The sequence below is a fragment of the Nothobranchius furzeri genome, chromosome 13 (assembly GCF_043380555.1).
Source record: "Nothobranchius furzeri strain GRZ-AD chromosome 13, NfurGRZ-RIMD1, whole genome shotgun sequence".
In the NCBI taxonomy this organism is placed as follows: domain Eukaryota; kingdom Metazoa; phylum Chordata; class Actinopteri; order Cyprinodontiformes; family Nothobranchiidae; genus Nothobranchius; species Nothobranchius furzeri.
Genome location: NC_091753.1, coordinates 42,349,444 through 42,370,420, shown reverse-complemented (window position 1 = coordinate 42,370,420; position 20,977 = coordinate 42,349,444). Strand labels below are relative to the sequence as shown.

General features: G+C 41.4%; 1 protein-coding gene across 5 annotated transcripts in view; it reads right to left on the bottom strand.

The window, feature by feature from the left end:
• The window catches only part of LOC107380247 (syntaxin-1A), a 97,715-nt gene that overhangs the window by 49,283 nt on the left and 27,455 nt on the right, over window positions 1-20,977 (bottom strand). For all 5 annotated transcript variants that reach the window (XM_015951400.3, XM_015951401.3, XM_015951403.3 and 2 more), the window contains exon 3: window positions 13,672-13,771. In XM_015951400.3, the coding sequence (XP_015806886.1) occupies window positions 13,672-13,771 (100 nt within the window). The remainder of the gene's footprint in view (window positions 1-13,671; window positions 13,772-20,977) is intronic.

The window sequence follows — 20,977 nt, the reverse complement described above, 5'->3', positions numbered from 1 at the left end:
ATGCAACGATCGCGGCTTTAATCTTAATAAAAAGCAAGTTATGTTGAAGATAAACGGAAGTCTGCTGCAGTTTGTCGCCATTGCCTATAAAAGGACACAGTTGCGCCACATTACCGCCACGCAATGACCAGCCCAAAGAGCCCAGAAATTTTCCATTTGTGATGTCACAAATGGGGACTTTTGAAATGTTTTTGGCACACATTCTTAAACCCATACACTGGCAGAAAACTGAAAAACCGATGCAGTAGATACCCTCATGGCACAATAGGTGAGTTTTGACTAATATGTCCTCTTAATCTCAATGAGAACTTGCGGTAAATCATCAAATTCTGACCAACTCCAAGCCTCAATTATGCAACATTGGCTGCCATCAGTCAGACTTTTGCCCAGAAAGTGATTGATAGTGTGTCAGGTCGAACAGTAGAAGCTTCAGCAAGAAGGACCAAAACCACAAATATTGAGTCTTCATGTAAGTGTCAGTAAAAGCCTTTAAAATATTATAAAATGCTTGTAATTATACTTCGGTATACCACAGAAAACATTTGAAACCATTATGTATGAATCATTCTCTAAACCTTTAGCCTCACTTTTACACACATGAGGAGAAGAGAAACTGGGCAGAGACAGGTCTGAAGAGAAACCTGAAAACTTTCCAAGTGAGTTGTTGCTCTTTTTTTAGTCCACCATTTATCACTGTCATGCGTTCTCTGCAGGAAGTAAAATAGGACATGACATCACTTTTTAGTGGCCTTCAGCAGATGTAGCTCCTCCTCAACAGTCGCTCCTCTTCCTGCAACATCTTCCAAGTCAGAATATCAGGTTACTTTGAGCTAACACAGTGATGCTACAATCACGTTAAAAGCTCCTGCCTCCCAACGACACGCTGTAATGAAGATTGGAGTGCAGACCCTCTGACTCTAAAGCCAAGAGACAAAATGCAGATGATTCATCTCTGAATGAGTTCTCTCTCTCTGGCTCTGACCTTCATCGTCTCTGAACGTCTTCATCCTCAGACAGGATTGTCTACATTAGATTAACTTCTAGTTCATGCAGATACAAACCCGCATCTTCATATTTGCTCGGACATAAGGAGAAGGAGATGCGAGAGAAAAGGAAATTAAACGTGACACGAGAAAAAGAACAAAGAACACTAGAGCGGAGAGCTGGAAGGGGTGTGAAGATTTTAAATTTTGGTTGGAGGTGGAGGAGGGTGGGAGGATGCTCGGCCAAAAACTAAAACTGGAAATAGTAACAATCACAGCCTGCAATTAAAACAGGCGTCTCCAGTGCTGCCAGCTGAGGACTTTTAAAGAGGGAAGATGTGCTTTCCTGCAAAATGAGATGTTGGAAGGATCAAATTGATAAGTTACAAAGCATCTCATCATATCCAAGTGTTTTTGTGTTTAAAGTAAATCAGAATCTGGGCTTTTAACTTGTTTTCAAATTACCCCTGTAAACGTAATCTCCCACTTAAACTTATGGCTCAGCTCAACAGCAAAAAACTGTTGTTTTATCATTCAAGTGTGAGTAAAACGAGAACGAGGCAGTTTAGAGTTGCTTTTAGCACGCTGCAGTGTTTGTTTGTAGAACCAAGAGCAAAACAAATCAAATCAAATCAAATCACCTTTATTGTCACGTCACATGTGCAGGTACACTAGTACAGTACGTGCGAGTTTCACAGCAACAGAATCGTGCACAAAAAAAATGACAAGATATATAATAAACAGAAGTTGGTATGTACAAACAGTGGCATTAATATACTGTGTGGCGTGTGTAATGTTGAAGTTCCAGTAGTGAGGGTGAGGTGTCTATGTAGTGTTCAGCAGTCTGATTGTCTGATGAAAAAAGCTGTCCCTCAGTCTGCTGGTTTTGGACCGGATGCTACCGAACCTCCATCCTGATGGAAGTAGTCTGAACAGTTTATGGCTGGGGTGAGTTGAGTCCTTGATGATCCTCCCCGCTTTCCTCAGGCACCGCTTCCTGTAGATGTCTTGGAGGGAGGGAAGCTCACCTCCCATTATCCTTTCAGCACACCGCACTACTCTCTGGAGAGCTTTGCGGTTGTAAGCGGTGCTGTTGCCATACCAGGTGGTGATGCACCCGGTGAGGATACTCTCAATGGCACAGCAATAGAAGGTCCTGAGGATGCAGCTTTGATGGTGATGGGGGTGTGTAGTCCTCTGCACCTCCGAAAGTCCACTATTAACTCCTTTGTCTTCACGACATTGAGGATGAGATGGTTGTCTTGGCACCAGTGGGTCAGGGCGCTGATCTCCTCCCTGTAGGCCGTCTCATCATTGTTGGTGATGAGACCCACCACCGTGGTGCGTTTGTCTTTTTAACACCTTAATCTAACAGCTGAAACGTCTCCTAGTCTTAGTGTTTACAGGAGTAATTCATCACTAAATTAAACAAATCAGCTGTGTTCAGGACCTAAAACATGCAGGAAATATGCTGGAACCAGACTGCAGCGTCAGGTATGCAAGATGAATTTTTGTATATGTCCCAACAGACCAGATCAGCAACTCTTAAGTTGCAAGTGGAATATTCTGGCCACAGGGGATGATAGGGGCTGGGTGGCCTCAAATTTACCCTGAGGGTAATTTTAGCACATAATGGCTCAAGAAAATTATTTAAAAATATGAAAAAGTTGCAAAGCATCCTTTTAAGAAGAGTCAGTTTGGTGTTGAGATTCAACCCAAACTCTCAACGGTTTTGCATCAGTCGTAAACACCGTTTTACTGTTAGGAATAAATCTTTACAGCGGTTTTCACAAGGTCAAAAACAAAGCTCTGCTCTCTCTCTCTAAGCTGCTTATTTATTCAGCTCTGCAACAGCATCTGAAAGCAAGCTGCCCTTCTCAAATGGTTTTAATGCACAGAGAAGGAGGGTGCATTAAAAGCACTTGGATCAATCTTTATTTGTTTTTTTTTATCTTTGAGCACTATCGCTGCTCAGATATCCTGTCAGATATAAAATACTTAATGAGTGTCTGCGTCATCTGGAAAGGTAGATTAGGATGGTGCGTCATCGTCTCTGAACATCGTCTCTGAACAATGTGACAAGCATGGCAACTTCAGTCAGTAGGAGGATATCCTGCACTGTAAAATGTATGAATCTGAAAGTTTTCTATCAACAACCTAGATGTCACAAAAAGAACCCCTCTTTGATTAAGATTTGTCATATAATCTATTTTACGTTTATGTTTATGTATTTAGCAGACGCTTTTGTCCAAACCGACATACAAGTGATAATCGGCATGTTGCCCTTGAGGCAAACAACAACAAAAACAACAACAACTTGACATCAATCATGGAGAGGAGAGAACAAGGAGTGGACAGTAGAGAGAGGGGGTGGGTGCAGGGAGGGTGCTACTTAAGAAGATGCTCTCTGAAGAGCAGGGTCTTCAGGAGTTTCTTGAAAGTCGAAAAGGAAGCCCCTGTTCTTGTAGTGCTTGTTAGGTCATTCCACATTTGTGGAACGATGCATGAGAAGAGTCTGGATTGTCCTGAGCATGGTGTAGGCACTGCTAGCCGACGATCCTGTGATGGCCGGAGCAGCCGGGCCGAGACGTAAGCCTTTGCAAGAGGATTCAGGTAGATGGGAGCCGTACCATCTAGGATCTTTGTATGCTAGTGTTACCAATTTGAATTTGATGCATGCTGCTAGTGGTAGCCAGTGGAGCTCAATGAACAGAGGGGTGACGTGTGCTCTTTTGGCTGATTGAAGACCAGACGCGCCACTGCGTTTTGGACCATCTGAAGAGGTCTCACAGTTCAAGCTGGAAGATCAGTTAGAAGGGCACTGCAGTAATCGAGGCGGGAGATGACAATAGATTGCACCAGGAGCTGGGTGGCATGTTGTGTTAGGTACGGTCTGATCTTTCGTATGTTATACAGCGCAAAGCGGCATGAACGAGCAACAGAGGCACCAAGATTTTGAACTGCCTTTGAAGGAGCCAGAGATAGGAAGTCATTTTGGATTGAGATATTGTGCTGTATGGATGGTTTTGCTGGGATGACAAGTAGTTCAGTTTTAAAGAGGTTGAGTTGGAGATGGTGGGATTTCATCCATTTTGATATGTCAGAGAGACAGTTAATATTCGTGCAGAGACAGTGTGGTCATCCGGTGGAAATTACAGATAGAGCTGGGTGTCGTCTGCATAGCAGTGGTAGGAGAAGCCATGTGATTGAATGATCTCACCCAGTGAGGTGGTGTATATGGCAAAGAGAAGAGGTCCTAGTACAGAGTCCTGGGGCCTCCTGTGGCAAGATGGTACCACGGTAGAGGATTGTCCAAGCCAAGATGCGCTGAATGATCATTCTGTGAGGTACGATTCAAACCAGGCATGTGCTTTCTCTGTGATGCCCATGCTAGAGAGTGTGGACAAAAGGAAGCCATGGTTGACTGTCAAGTGCAGCCGATAAGTCGAGCAAATGAATGATTAATACTGTGGCAAAGCCATAGAATACACAGCTGTTTGTCAAATTTACTCATCACTGTGTACATGATGGCTTGATAACTAGTTATACAATTTTATTTCTAATAACATTTTAAAAATATTTCATGACATCATAGTTGTAGATTTGTGACAGATGTAGGATGAAGTCTCATAAAAAAAAAATTCAACAATACGTTTAAAAGTTCCATATCATGCTATTTTAAACCTCTGAGAACAAAGGTAGGCACAGTATATGGTAAAAGTTTCCGTTGACTGTATTAAGATGTCATTTATCTTAAATATGAGTTATTTTTGTCAGCCTGAATTTATACCCGGAAATAAAACGCTTTGTTTCAGTGAAATTCCCCCCATGCTCGCTCCTACAAAATGGGCCTACAACAGCATCATAGGCAAGCTGTTGTATTTGATATGGTAATTTACCCTGTTTTCACATTGGAAGCATCAGCAACACGGGACAGTCTTGGCCGCACAGCTTCCTCGTTGTGCTCTTCACTCGACTCGTGAGATCACAAAATCCCTCGAGGCTGCATAGGTCCTGGTTTGTTTATGCAATCCGCCATCAAAACAAAAAGAAGGAAATCACGTTTGATATCACTGGTTGATGTCATATATGATGTTGTTCCTCTCCACTGCCAGGAAAAAGGCCAGGAAAAACACACTGCTGAACTTCTGGAACAATATCAGGATTAAATAAGCCATTGGGTCATAAACTACATATATTTGAAATTATATAACTGCAATACTTTTATTTTGAAAATCACTGGGGATTTTACACTGACACCAAGTGTGATTTCCTGTCTAGTCCTATGTTAACTGCGGAAATTGACATGTCCCAGAAGCGGCGTAGCGAATATAGAACCCGACCCCATCTTTAGCAGTGATATGCTGCAGCTCTTCTACGCTGCTGAGGCTTTCAGTGTGAAACCGGGGTTAGTGGTAAAGACATCTATCTGCCATCTCAGTTTTGCCATGTGCTGACGTGGTTTCAAATCCCAGTGGTGTTGGCAGTAATTTATTTAGCCAGCCTAACCAGATTTCATGTTTTTATATTTTAGTTTTATTCATTAATTTCTGATAAATATTTTGCGTCTCTAAACATCTTTGAATTTGGTCATTTCCGAGCAGCATTTTAGTTGATTTGCTCTGCTAACCTCACATGGACTCACACTGGGTAAATAAACAAAGCAAAAAAGAACAGATTAGGCCTTATAATTTAAACAGTTTACTGTATTTTCCGGACTATAAGCTGCTACTTTTTTACCCACGCTTTGAACCATGCGGCTTATAACGAAGTGCGGCTTTACTGAAGATTTTCCTTCACCCGCCAGGGGGCGCTTTAGCAGAAAGTGAAACAGGTGGAAGTCAAAAGTGGAAATTAAAGAAAGTGCTCATTTTTATTTAGCACATGCGAGCAGCCGGCACTGGGAAGAATTTTTTTCAAATCCATACCCCCCTCATCATGGTAACTACACGTATGAGTTCATATGATGCCGCATTTAAGTTGAAGGCCATCGATCTGGCAGTAAAGGAAGGAAACAGTGCTGCCGCACGTAAGCTTGGCATGAATGAATCCAAGGTCTGGCGCTGGAGTCGGCAGCGGGAAGAACTCATTCAAGCCAGCTTCACCCGGGGATGATGACAGCAACACGGACAGCGACACTGACATCGCCACAGAAAAGGTATGTGACGAAGCTCTTCTTCTTCTCCTTTTCTGTGGCCATCTCCAAGTTTAGGTCCTCCACCACCTCCCTTACCCATGGTGTCCCACAAGGTTCTGTACTGGGGGCTCTGCTCTTCCTCCTCTTTCTGCTTACTCTTCAGCACATCTTGAGCTCCTTCAAAGGAATCTCCTACCATCTTTATGCAGATGACATCCAACTGTACATCTCCTGTAAGCCCCATGAGATGTCTAAGCTGCAGCTGTTACACACCTGCTTAGACTCTATTAAAACCTGGATGGCTGGGAGTTTTCTACAGCTGAATGAAGATAAGACTGAGATCCTCATCTGTGCCCAGGACAAGCTGGTTCCCAAAGTCAGAGACTCTCTTGGTCAGCTTGCTTCTCACACCAAACCATCTGTCAGGAACCTTGGCATGACCTTTGACCCAGCTCTCACCCTGGATTCTCATGTTAGTTCTCTTGTTCGCTCTTCCTTCTTCCATCTCAGGAACATTGCTAAGCTGAGTCCCATTCTAGTCTGGAAATTACGATACTAACTAACGATTGAAAACACACAGCTAAAAAAGAAGAAAAACGTTACTGCTGAGACCAGGATGTGAACATGTGAAAAACTGTATCCTAACCCAGCACACTAACCACTGGACTATCAAATGACACCAGTTGCCTATGCCACATTTAATAAGCTGGCCAGGGAAGATAGGTTTCAGACCAGAGAGTAGCTTCCGGGAGAGAAGGGCCTGATTTTGGGAGCGGGAAGATGGAGAGACATGAAACTTATACATTAGGCTGTTTCAGGAATTTCAAAATAAAATTCTAAATTTGCAGCTGAAACACAATAAGGAAATTCCAAGCAACCAAAATCACTTCTCCTAGAAATATCTCTTGGGCAACAAGCTGTAAAAAACAAATGAGTGAACAAAACCGGTTCACCAGATTTAACACCAACAAGGGAAGATGATGAATAAGTGTGACTCTGCTTAGACGTCTAATAATAGAAACAGATAGTATGCTTGTTTTCCAACTACGCTAATCTACTTCAGGTTAAACAAATGTTTGTAAATGAACAAGCTGTTGGTTTTCCTGCAGGGTCTCAGAGCAGCTGACTGTAAAACCTACTGATGCTGGAAAAGCAACCATGCCTAACCTTTGACCTTTCTATTATAAAATCTTCAAAAGGATGCTCCATCTGTCAAAATGAAGAGCGGCGATGCTGCAAGGGGCCAGAAACCGACGCAACAAACAAAACAAATAATGCAATCCTTCAATGCACCCATGCCCCGAGACTGAAGGAATGTGATCACGTGAAATGGTTCCATCTGATAAAAGCCTGATGTATTATTGTGCTGCTGCTGAGCACAATCCACACAAAAAGGAAAAAAAATGAATAATTTACAACTCCCTGGTGGGAGTTTGCTTTGTTTAAGTGAGTGGATAAACTGTGATATGGAATAATAAGTAATGCAGAGGAGAAGATGTTATTACACAGAGGCTGAGTTTGGTGGTTTCTGTGTGCTTATTAAGATGAGGCTGCAACTGGGTTGGAGCTAAAAGAGAGGAAATCTCCAGTCAGTGAATCAGTGGATTGGATTATAAATGCAGCACATAAAGCGGAACCAAACCCTTCTAATTGGACTGAATTGGATAAAATTTGATTGATTAAAATTGAAGTTAAATTCTTTGACAAAATGCAAAACTTGTTTGTTGAGAAAAAGCAAGTGAGAGGTAGAAAATTCTGATGGGAAACTTGTTTAATCTTCAGTTTCAAGGAGACAAAACTGGAGAATGAAGCCAATTCTGAAAGAGAACAAACTCTTCTCACCACAGGGGAGGAAAAGAACAGCAAGATTTTAATATGCAAACAACTGAAACACTTTTAAAATGAGCAAAAAATAAAGAAGTGGAAGACTTTTAGAATGTTAACAAATTTGTGTGGATCTTAAAACGGATAATGGTTTTATCATGCATTTGCTTTTAATGGCTTATTCACTGCAATTTTAACAAGTGTCAGAACAGTTTTTTAGAGTTTGGTGTCTTATTTTTTGCAGAACAAAAGCTTAATTATAACAAAACATCTGAAGGAAAATGTGTGTTTTATTTTATGTATTTTGCATTAGTGTGGGAGGCATCTGCTTGGACGCTGAGCCGATCTGTCGTGGGGAAGAGGGAGCTGAGCCAGAAAGCCAGGCTCTCGATTTACCGGTCGATCTACGTCCCAATCCTCACCTATGGTCATGAGCTTTGGGTAATGACCGAAAGAACGAGATCGCGGATACAAGCGGCCGAAATGAGTTTCCTCCGTAGGGTGGCCGGGCTCAGCCTTAGAGATAGGGTGAGGAGCTCGGACATTCGGGAGGGACTCGGAGTAGAACCGCTGCTCCTCCGGATCGAAAGGAGCCAGTTGAGGTGGTTTGGGCATCTGGTCAGGATGCCTCCTGGACGCCTCCCCGGGGAGGTGTTTCGGGCATGTCCTGCCGGCAGGAGGCCCCCGGGTCGACCCAGGACACGCTGGAGAGGTTACATCTCCAATCTGGTCCGGGAACGCCTTGGGGTCCTGCCGGAGGAGCTGGTGGAGGTGGCTGGGGAGAGGACGGCCTGGAGCTCCCTAGTTGGGATGCTGCCCCCGCGACCCGGACCCGGATAAGCGGAGGAAGACGAAGACGACGAAGACGAAGGCATCTGCTTGGTCTCAGCTATAATTAAGATCTAATTTGGGATTAAGTGGACATAGATTTAGGTGTTGGACATACAGTGGCGTGAAAAACTATTTGCCCCTTCCTGATTTCTTATTCTTTTGCATGTTTGTCACACAAAATGTTTCTGATCATCAAACACATTTAACCATTAGTCAAAAATAATACAAGTAACCACAAAATGCAGTTTTGAAATGATAGTTTTTATTATTTAGGGAGAGAACAAAATCCAAACCTACATTGCCTGGTGTGAAAAAGTAACTGCCCCCTGAACCTAATAACTGGTTGGGCCTCCCTTAGCAGCAATAACTGCAATCAAGCATTTGCGATAACTTGCTACGAGTCTTTTACAGCGCTCTGGAGGATTTTTGGCCCACTCATCTTTGCAGAATTGTTGTAATTCAGCTTTATTTTAGGGTTTTCTAGCATGAACCGCCTTTTTAAGGTCATGCCATAGCATCTCAATAGGATTCAGGTCAGGACTTTGACTAGGCCACTCCAAAGTCTTCATTTTGTTGTTCTTCAGCCATTCAGAGGTGGATTTGCTGGTGTGTTTTGGGTCATTGTCCTGCTGCAGCACCCAAGATTGCTTCAGCTTTAGTTGACAAACAGATGGCCGGACATTCTCCTTCAGGATGTTTTGGTAGAGAGTAGAATTCATGGTTCTATCTATCACAGCAAGCCTTCCAGTTCCTGAAGTAGCAAAACAACCCCAGACCATCACACTACCACCACCATATTTTACTGTTGGTATGATATTCTTTGTCTGAAATGCTGTGTTACTTCTACGCCAGATGTAACGGGACATTTGCCTTCCAAAAAGTTCAACTTTTGTCTAATCAGTCCACAAGGTAGTTTCCCCAAAGTCTTGGCAATCATTGAGATGTTTCTTAGCAAAATTGAGACAAGCCCTAATGTTCTTTTTGCTTAACAGTGGTTTGCGTCTTGGAAATCTGCCATGCAGGCCATTTTTGCCCAGTCTCTTTCTTATGGTGGAGTCGTGAACACTGACCTCAATTGAGGCAAGTGAGGCCTGCAGTTCTTTAGAAGTTGTCCTGGGGTCTTTAGTGACTTCTCGGATGAGTTGTCTCTGCGCTCTTGGGGTCATTTTGGTCGGCCGCCCACTCCTGGGAAGGTTCAGCACTGTTCCATGTTGTTGCCATTTGTGGATAATGGCTCTCACTGTGGTTCGTTGGAGTCCCAAAGCTTTAGAAATGGCTTTATAACCTTTACCAGACTGATAGATCTCATTTACTTTTGTTCTCATTTGTTCTTGAATTTCTTTAGATCTTGGCATGATGTCTAGCTTTTGAGGTGCTTTTGGTCTACTTCACTGTGTCAGGCAGCTCATATTTAAGCGATTTCTTGATTGAAACAGGTGTGGCAGTAATCAGGCTTGGGGGTGGTTACAGAAATTGAACTCAGGTGTGAAACACCACAGTTGGGTTATTTTTTAACAAGGGGGGCAATTACTTTTTCACACAGGGCAATGTAGGTTTGGATTTAGTTCTCTCCCTAAATAATAAAAACCATCATTTCAAAACTGCATTTTGTGTTTACTTGTGTTATCTTTGACTAGTGGCTAAATGTGTTTGATGATCAGAAACATTTTGTGTGACAAACATGCAAAAGAATAAGAAATCAGGAAGGGGGCAAATAGTTTTTCACACCACTGTATGTGAATAACTATCAGAGATCAGTGTAAGGGAAAATTGAGAGGTTCTTACATTTTAATTAATGAGCCGTAAGGCGTGGGATTCCATAGGAAATATGAAATCCGCCTCACGGATCGGGGGTTGGTTAAATCAGAAGATCGGGTCTTTTTAATGCAGAGATCATGTAACCGTTATGTATTCACTCGGAGACAACAAAATAGAACGAGTCAAGTTTAAAAGTTAAGAAATTTTACTACTAACAATTGAAGTAGGCTTATTTAAGAACTAAGTGTATAGTGCGACTAAAAATGGATGAGGCGGTGAATGGATGACGTGTCATGTAAATCAGAACCCTCAAATCCGAAGAAGCGTTTAGTTCTGACGGGAACTGAAGATGTTGGTTTGGAATAAGCTGGGGTTCGTTTCAGAACTGCATGAGACACCATTAAGCTGCGCCGACCTGCCTGGTGGAAGTCCTCTGTGAGATCAGGAATGCCGAGGTCCACCCGGACCCTCTCTGGACACCGAGCTAGTAGCAGAGCTGCAGTTCCGACCAGACCCGTCTCGAGATACTGCCGGCACACGACTCTTTTCTTGGCGTCTGGTCAGACCCAGCCTGGGTCAGTGGAGCTCTTATTCTGAAAGGAGCTGTTGTCGTTGCTTGTTGTTATAGCGACTGGATTTTCTCAGCTTGTCTTGGTTCTTTCGGTTGAAGAGTTATAAAGTTGAGGATTGGCCACTCCGTCACTTTGCTCTGGAACGCTTTGAACTGCATTAGAGCTGACGTGGCATCTGTTTTATACCTCGGATGTTAGGCTTATTGTCGAATGAAAATTACCAAACACCCTCAGAAGCACGCCTCCGTCAGATCTGTAAGATTCTGATTGGATCAGTGAAAAGAATGTGTTATGTCTTTTTAACACTACGTGAAATTAGTCCTGTTGGAACATTTAAAGTTACATTACTTCATTTCTAAGATCATAATAAAATAATTAATATTTTAATTTCACAGGTCGGTCACATCTTATTATATTGACCAACACTCTGATGGATTAGCTTTATTAAAATAGAGTTCTTTGATTAATCAAAAGAAACTAGTTCATTCTTCTTTCTTCTGTCTTCATGCTGGAATGTAAACAGTTTAGAAACGACTGTATGACCTTCGGGCTGTTCCAGACACACTGACACTGTGTCAAAAGGAAACAGCTGTTAGGGTAGAACTGGCTCCTTCATCACGTTACAGCAGCAAGAATAAAAAAGCCCAAATGATTAAATGAAAGGTCATTTTTTTTATTTTATTCGCTGATAAAATAATATTGTACAAGAATATCACAAAGATACTGAGATTTCCAGCTCTAAATGAGGACATATGATCAAACTCAATGTCTTTTTCTCAGTGTGACGATGTTCGCATGCTTTATAAATCTTTATGCTGAAAACTGATTTGTGCATCGCTGTAAATAAACTAAAAGGGCTCACACAAATGCATAAAATTGGGAAATCTGACAAAAACAACATTGAATTTTTTGTTTTTTTATTTTAAATGCCATTTTTCCAGTTTTCTCTGCATGAATCCACCCTGAAATCTTGTCTTGTTAGGGTGAAATATCTGCTCAGAGGTGCTCGTGGGATGGTACAGAAGTGTCAAAGCTCTCCTCTGCAAAGATTTAAATTCGACTCAAACCACTTTTGAGTCAAATTAAAGCTTCACCGACTCACTACTGCAGCTGTTCACCTTTTAGCAGTTTTTGTCTTTCGTGCATAAGCAACATCATTGAGCTCTACTGTAAAAATATTAATCATGCCATTGTTGCCAGAAGCCAATATGGTCGGCAGAAGCAAGGAAAAACATTGACAGCGACCTTTAGTGTGATTCATTTATCGCTCTGCTATTTGAGTGATAGAACAGTCTTTTTTGTTGTATTCGGTGCAAGATATTATTGCATGACCTTGTTTCAAAGAAAAGAGCCAGACTACGTAAACCACTGCTCAGATAAAGAGGACCTTTCTGGTTTGTATTAAATAGATTATTCTAGTTGCTCCAAAGCAGAAATCAAACAGGATGACCTTCCTTTAAAAGGCAACCCAGATATTTACATCAGCTGATGCCTGATGTGCTTCTTTCATTCCTTTTATCAGGCTGACACACACACATACATGAAGAATTGACTAGAATTACAAAGGAGGCGACTTGTGGTTCCAGTGTAAATCACTGCTCCGCTTTGCATATCAGGGTCATGTTCAGGCAACTTAAAACACTCGTCTGTTGGCTGCTGCGGAACGCAGATCAATGCATTTGCAGGTAGGCAGACGGTGGGGGATAGTGGCAGGAAAAGGGACTAGCAGTGGTACTGGTGTATAAGATTCCCTTGTGAGAACAGGGGTCCAGATCAAGGCCCCAACATAAATGAGAGAGGAAGAGGTGTGAGGGAGCAGAGATGAAGATGCAAAAAAAGGAGGAAGAATGGGTTCTTAAAAAGAAGAGTGGCTGGAAATGCACAAAGTGAAAATGGAAAATGGGGAATGTGGCAGAAAGTGGTACCCAAAACTAAAGATGTTCAAAAGATTTGTGACGAGAAAGCAGAAAATTGGATAAAAATGGACAAATGGGAGTGTACGGTTGAAGAGTGAGAGCACAAATTCCTGAAAAGTACAGAGCTGACTGACAGATGGAAGACGCTCTGAAAATCTTCAAGGTCTCCATTACAGAATCTATCTACATCAGGCTTTCTGCTTCTCAGTCAATCTGTCCTTTATTCCTTCAGTTTATTTTAAACCAATTCATTTTTCTGTGGAATCTGCTGCCACGATGAAGCTTTATCTTACCTTTTACGCATTAAAACCCCCTAAATTTATCACGATCTGTGCAGAGATGGGACACTTTAGCATTAGAGATTCATGAAAAACGACGTACAAGAGTGCTCCGTTTACAAACTACTGACAAAGATGTGTAAAAGAGTTAAAACTCTGGCAAAATCCAGTGAGAGATCCACAAAATATCAAGTCTCACTAATTGAGTTTGACAGGTTCAACAAAGCGGCAACTTGAAACCTCAGAGGTAATTAAGTCTCATCAGAATGAAAGCACATTATTTATCAGAGCCATGTGGGGTCCTACAATCTTGAACTTTTTTTCCTTGAAAGAGAATGAATTAATCACAAGAAGAGAAAAGAAGCGCCTTACTCTCATCCGGGTTAGGTGAGGCAAGGATGGCGCTGTGCTTCCTCTTCACCTCTTCAACTTTCTCTGCCAGAGACTCGATAAAACCCCGGATCTCTTCTACCTGTCAATAGAGAGACCAAGAAGTGCTTTAGATCTGCTCAGCAGCGAGGCGGGAGGCACCAGTGATTAGTCTGACTGATGTTGACAGAGTCTGATCCGAGGATGTAATCATCGTATTAGAAGCAAAAGCAGAACATGCAGACAGGAGAATGGGGATTTTTTAGGCTGGGGCAGCCTCAGGCATAATTCCTCTGTGATTTAGCAAAACTGGAGCACTTTCTTATGTATGTATGCATGTGTGTGAAGTCTGGACTAAAACTGAGCACCATCTGGAAACAGAAGAAAACAATCGACATGTATGCATGTGTGCAAATACCATAAATATTGGCACCTTGGAGTTCTTCGTTCTGGATGATGAGAGACCTATGTGACTTGTTAGAACTTACAATACCTCCTTCAGTTTAACAATGAGCTTCCTTCCTGCTACTTTCTGTATTCCCGAGACACTCCACGCACTTTGTGCACCTTGTACGCTCACATTCAACACTCACTCTGTGCCATACACTAGTACGACTCTTGAGTGGTGACTAGAAGTGAGCTACGAGTTGAAGATCATGCCAGGCCAGCAAATTGGTACCATGTAGAAATGAGGTCAGCCAGTATTCGATTCTACAAAAAGTAGTACATACTGCATCAGACCGGATTGGCAGGCAAACTTTTAAAAAGCAGAAAGACACCAAAACAATTTCCCCAAACAATTTTTGTAAATCAGGTTTGGCCACAAGTTAGTAGTTGATTTGGGGAATTTCAAACAATTCAGTTGTATTGGTTTTTGGTATTACGAGGTTAAGATCTAGGCTTTCAAGGCTAGGAGGGAGTCTAAAAACTGATGGCGACCTATACAATTTGTTTGTTCCACCCTTAATTTGCTTAGGTTCATTTATGTCTCTTTCATAAAAATTATTTTAACACGGTGCTATTTGTTTGAACTGGTACAATACGTTTGAGACTTTTTAATGCAGACATTAGCATATTTGGTGGCTCGTCCAGGATTGGTGACTTTGTGGGTTTCTGATGGTTATTGGACCCAGTTCACACAGCAAGATAACAATGCCGATATCTCCCCTTCCGGCAATCTTAAAAACGTGCCTGATCGATGTGATGGCTCTAAAAATAATTTGTGCTCTGGTCCACTCGGAAGGAAGCTGGAATCATACATTAGGACTATTCACCATGTTGGATCGTCTCTCCCCAATTTTGAAGGCAAATGAGTGTCCTGCCTGTTGAATGTGACGTGAAGCCAGTCAGAAAGTGAGGGGACAGAAGTGCGCTCCTCCTCCTCCTGTTTTTTTTTTTTACTCTCAAATTCATTTGTGACCTAGAATGTTGGCGAAATTTCCCAAATGACCTGGGAATGTTCATGTGTAGTTTTTGCCATATGGCAGCACACCGCACACTACAGGACCAAAAATGTTAAATCAGAAGTTTATCACAACATGTGGGGTCTCTTGTGTTTTGAAACTCATCCTGTCATTTCCTTCCATGTAAACCTGGAGCTCCCTAGTTGGGATGCTGCCCCCGCGACCCGGACCCGGATAAGCGGAGGAAGACGACGACGACGACGACGTAAACCGGGCCTTAGTTTTGCAGTAGTCTGTGACTTCATGCCTTTTGGTTACACATTCCTGATGTGCAGTGTGAGTGGTTACACAATATATTTTATGCTTTTGTAACTGTGTAAACTTTCGATTAAAGCTGCAATAGCAAATCTGCAAAACACACTATATTAAAACATGTTTTATGCATCTTAACATTTTAACATATTACAGCTATTAATGTTTTGTGGAGATAAAACAAAGTAATTTAAGTTATTTTCTCAAATTTGTTCTAAAACCACAGCCAATAACACGGCTCGGATCATCCGGTTGTCAGTCTCACTGAACCATTGCATTTACCTGGGTCCTCCACTCAATATGCGCTAGTGCATTTAGCAACACAGCATCACTTGTGAGAGATTCTCCACTCAATATTATCAGAGAAGGAGAAACAGCCAGCTGCTACCGCTTCAACTTTAGGACAACCTACCAGTCCCAAATGGAGAAAAACCATTTGAAGTCATGGGAAACAAAAGACATTTGGACCTAAATAACTGCAACTGGTGATTTGGGGCTTTCTCATGCTCCTCTGGCAACGTACATTCCCACATCTGGGGGACATGGGCTAGAACGGGAAGAGTGAGAGTTACATATGTGACCATGTTTGTGTTTAAAAGCTAGCTTGTTTTGCCACCACTGGTTTAAGCCTGAAGACTTTTATGAGGCATGTTTTCAGTTTTGTAAAAGTGCATGACTGGCAGTAATTAATGCTGGTGTCTTTCTGGGATCTATATTGGGTTTAATGGGGAGCTTCATGTGCTCCTGTAGATCCAACAAAGACCATCGGTCTGATTTCTTTGCTTTATAACAGGATCATCCTCCAGTGTGACGATCCTTATGTTTATGTTTATGTTTATTCATTTCGCAGACGCTTTTATCCAAAGCGACGTACAAGTTTTTTTTTTTTTTTGTTTATAACCTGTAGGGCATGTTGTGATGTGTGGGGGAAACCGGAGTACCCGGAGGAAACCCACGCATGCATGGGGAGAACACGCAACTCCACGCAGAAAGGCGAGTTTTGAACCTGCGACCTTCGTGCTGCGAGGCAACAGTGCTAACCACTGCGTCACCATGCAGCCCATGGTGGCGCACTGGATCATCCTCCAGTGTGACGATCCGAACACACTAAAAGATTAATCTAAAGCAGCAACACACATCTATTTCTTTTTTAAAATGCTACGTCATCTTCCACCAAAATGCATCTCTGACTCTATAACCAATCACTTCCCTCCTTGCACCCTCATCACCAGCTGTGCTGATCGTGCTTACAGCTGGACGAACAGCAGGTCACATCCATCAGTGACTTCATCAATCTGAACTTTCATCTGCGACCGTCATCCTTCTCATCACTTTCTCCTCCTTTACACCTGCTCATCCTCAGCCCAGCCTTCTCACCTCCACATGAACACTTCAGGGCTTTGATTTTTTTCTTTCTTCTTTCACTTCAACGCTCTGCCACACTCTTGAGACTCCCTTCAGAAATTTTGGGTCATTATTCTTGAATTAGCTTCTTAAATAACCAGTGATTGGATCTGTTATTTTTTTAATAACAAGCTAATTTGCTTTGAAGCACCACATGGGAGGGACCACAGACTGGAGGATTCACTTATCTGAATGCAGAATTTACTAACAAAAGGAGGAGAAATCACTTTAGGCTGTTTAGAAACCCGTTTGTTACGAGTCGCAGACAACCAGAGAACTCTCGTAACGCATCAGAGATTCTTATTCGAGAAATAAAACATAAAAATTATTTCAGAAACTCTGTTGCATGCAAAAACACACAATATGTGCTTCTTATGACAGATTGCCAATGACTATTACACACTAAAGACAGTTGGGTGACTCTGCCTACTCAACCGCTGGGTTATGAAATATTTTGTTTGTATTGGGTTATTTAGGATCTGGATTATTTTGCTAACTGTTACTGGCATATACCTCATGCTAACATCAGTGCTATAATCAATACCTGTGCAACACACGGATGCACATTTGTATGTCTGTGTGTATGTGTGCTGCTTAAACGGGTGAATTTCCCCACTGTGGGATTAATAAAGTCTATTCTATTCTGTAACTCGTGCACTTGGTCAAACTCCACTCATCCATTGACCCTACCTGGGTTGTTCATATTTTGATGTCATCATGTTGGCTTTTACGTTCTATGTAATAAATCGACACACTCGCCAGGCACCAAGGCACGACTCGAGCAAGGCCCCGTCACAACCTGACTGATCATCTTTGTGGTGAAGCAAATTGACATCGTGTTACATTAGCGATTAAAGTAATATCCTGATATCAGTGCTGCCAACTAAACCAGCTACTTAGCTGGTTAGCGAACTTGAGAAGCTTATAACATGACTATTTGTAGTTTGTCATTTTTTGCATTGGTTATTTGTGTCAGGAACTATTTCTCAGCCCCTGCCATGTTATGTTTTGTTGGTGTTAATTTCCTTCCCCTACCCCTTGTTATCTGGTCCCTACCAGTTCTTGTTCCACCCTGATTTTCTCCTCTTTTCCTCTTTTTCTTTAATCTGTTCTTCTTCTCGTTTTTTCTTTATTCTGTCCTTTTGTTTTTTCCTACTCTGCTCTTTTACTCTTCATTGATACGAACCAACAACTGGAGGGGGGTTCCTGAGTGACATGCGACGGCCCGTGCATTCCCAGTGACTCCCTATTCAAACTGTTTCGGTTAATGGACTGATTCAGGGGGAACTCACTGAGATTCATCTACTCTATCTACTCTACCTTACCCACCTGTTTCTCTGACAATACTGGTGCATTTAAATCCTGCTTATCCTGTGATTGTTCATGTTTTTTTTCTCTGTTGAGTTTCCCTGCCCAAGTCCTGACTTGTTGATTTTTAAATAAATTCTTAACTTCTCAGTGATAGAGTTTCTGCCCTGGAACTGGGAGATCAGGGTTCAAAACCCAGTGGGGTCATACCCATTGGGTAAAAATGGAATTCAATGTCTTCCTGCTTGACATTAATCTTAAAGGGGGTTGGATTGGGGGGTTAAACTACCAAATAGTTCCCGAGCGCAGCTGCAGCTCACCGCTCCCCACAGGGATGGGTCAAATGCGGAGATGTAATTTCACCAGTGTGTGATGATGACTAGGTGACTTTAAAAGCATCCACAGCGGCTACCCGGAGAGTCCTCACCTGCATTTGGGTCCGCACCACACCTCCTTACAATTTGCACATTTGTTTTTATGTAGCTATTTGCAGTTTCTGCAATGACTGTTTGCACTGTTCTTTTTTGAATGTTTTATAATAATAAACTTCAAGGTAGATTCCAATATAATTCAAGTATCCAGTATGTATTTTCTTAAATGACTGGAGTTTAGTACATATGGGTATTATTGCAATTTATTTTTTATAGATTGTACTGCAACATGCTCTGATTAATTTGGCATGTTTGTTAATTTGACAAACCAGAACAACCAAGGATTTTAGAAAATTGGACCCAGCATTTGGTTAGAATAAATAAATATACTACATATAATTGAAACAACCCAGGATTTTAGTTAATTTGACCCAGAGTTTGGGTTGTACTTTTTTCAACCCTAACCCACCGTGCCGGGTCAAAACAGCTCCTGCTGAGCTGGTGCTACAATGACCCAGCAGATGAGACATAAAACAGCTCAGATTGGGTTATTTTTGATTCAACTGTTTTTAGTTTGTACTGAAACGATCTTTTGATGTTTGCAAATCATTTGTGGAAGCAGCTTTTTTTATTACAACGTGACCTAAGTTGAATTTTACAGTTTTGATGATGAAACTGCATTTTTACTCTGTGCCAGTGAGCGGGAATCAACAGCTGGTAATTCAAACAGAAAAATGATTTGTTTTATCTCCGTCACCTGAATTTCATCTGTTAAAATGGAAAAGTCATACGAGGCCACAGGGCAACTTTCTTGCCTTTGCTCTCTTCCTTCTTGCATCACGAGGTGAAAGGAGCCTCGCTACCCAGCATGAGAGGATCACTGACATGGCTAATGATGCTGCCATCCTTTTCATAGCATAGAAAATGTCTAAATACACAATGTGAGCTTTTCATTACTGACTTTAATATTTAATATAATAAACACTATTCTTCAAGAAATGCCCATGAAGAAAATAACATTTCTTCAAAAACTTTGATTTTAGATAATTTAAAAAAAAATTCAATTTCAAAAGTGAATATTATTGACTTTATGTCTCACATTCATCCCTGTATCTGAATTAATGTCTTAAATGACTAATAAATAATACAAATCAGTAAAAAAATAAGTTAAAAAAATTATTTCTTTAAACTGATGCAGCTAATACTAAGACTCTGCAGCTGCACGCTCAGTCAGCTGTTCATGATAAATGTTCATGCACAACTTGGGTCAGATCGTTTTAGGAATCTGAAGACTGATCTGATAGAAATGTGACATTTCCCTGTCGTAGCAGACTAAAAAACTAGTCTTTAACTGATGTCGGGCTGAACAATCTGACTTGTTGAAAGGATAAAATAAATATCGATTTTGGTTTCCTTAAGAAATCTTTTGACAGTAATAAAATGCAGCTTTATTCTTCCGAGCCAATAAAAAGCTATTGCATCCACTATGAGAGCAGAAATCAAACAAAGCCACTTTTATATTTCCACAAATGCCACAAACACATTATAAAATCAATACCCGCATTCAGAGGTCCAGTTTATGTTAGGAGAGGAAGACAAAAGGTCTGGTTTCACTCCAGATCTCCACTAAAACCTTCATTACCACAATAAGTCAGGGTGAAACTGGCTCTGCTCCATTTAAATGCTCACATTCTTCATCTATCCATTAGCTTTTAGCACTTTGGTCTCATTTTAAAATCTGTTTCTCTCAGACTCAGACTGTTCTCAGATAATCTTTCTGCCAAACTCTGCTTTTGTGTTTCAGTGTCAATATTAGAGGCAAAATCATACCAAAAAAATCATGCATTTAGGCAAACTGAAGTAGAAGGTGTCCGAAAAACACAGATATTGGGTCAGAAGGTGGCAAATGAACACTAAAATGTAATTAACAGATTTTATACTCTGCTCTGTTAGCCCGGTTAGATTCAAATGCAACATTTTTGGCTTCTTTAAGCAAACGCTTACAGGGAAAATGCTGCAGAATTAAAAATGAGGCAGGTCTTGTGTTGGAGGCCTGTGCATCTTTTCACACTTAATGGATAAAGAGGTGATTAAAAATACACTTGCATCTCACAACATAATTAAATGCACATCATTTCCTTCAACGACGACATACAATCAGAAAAATCCAGAACCTATTACCAGAACGTTTGTTTTTAGAGTTAAGATTCAGAGAGATAATAAACCACTGCACAGATCATTTGACTGATGCTTCTGCAGCTCAGCTGAAGTGATTTGGCATCCTTGGTGATGCATTTGTCTGCTTTGAAAACTCAAATCAAAAGTGTTGTTTTTTTTTTTGCCCCAGCCTCCTTTATCAATCACAAATGGTGTTAAGAGGCATTCAGCCTCGCATGACCCGCCTTTGCAGCAGCATTAGCAATGGTGATTTGAGGACATCAAAGATAAAGAACGCATGTATGTAAAACCACAGCTGTTTTAAAACAGAGATTACTGAAAAAATTAATTACA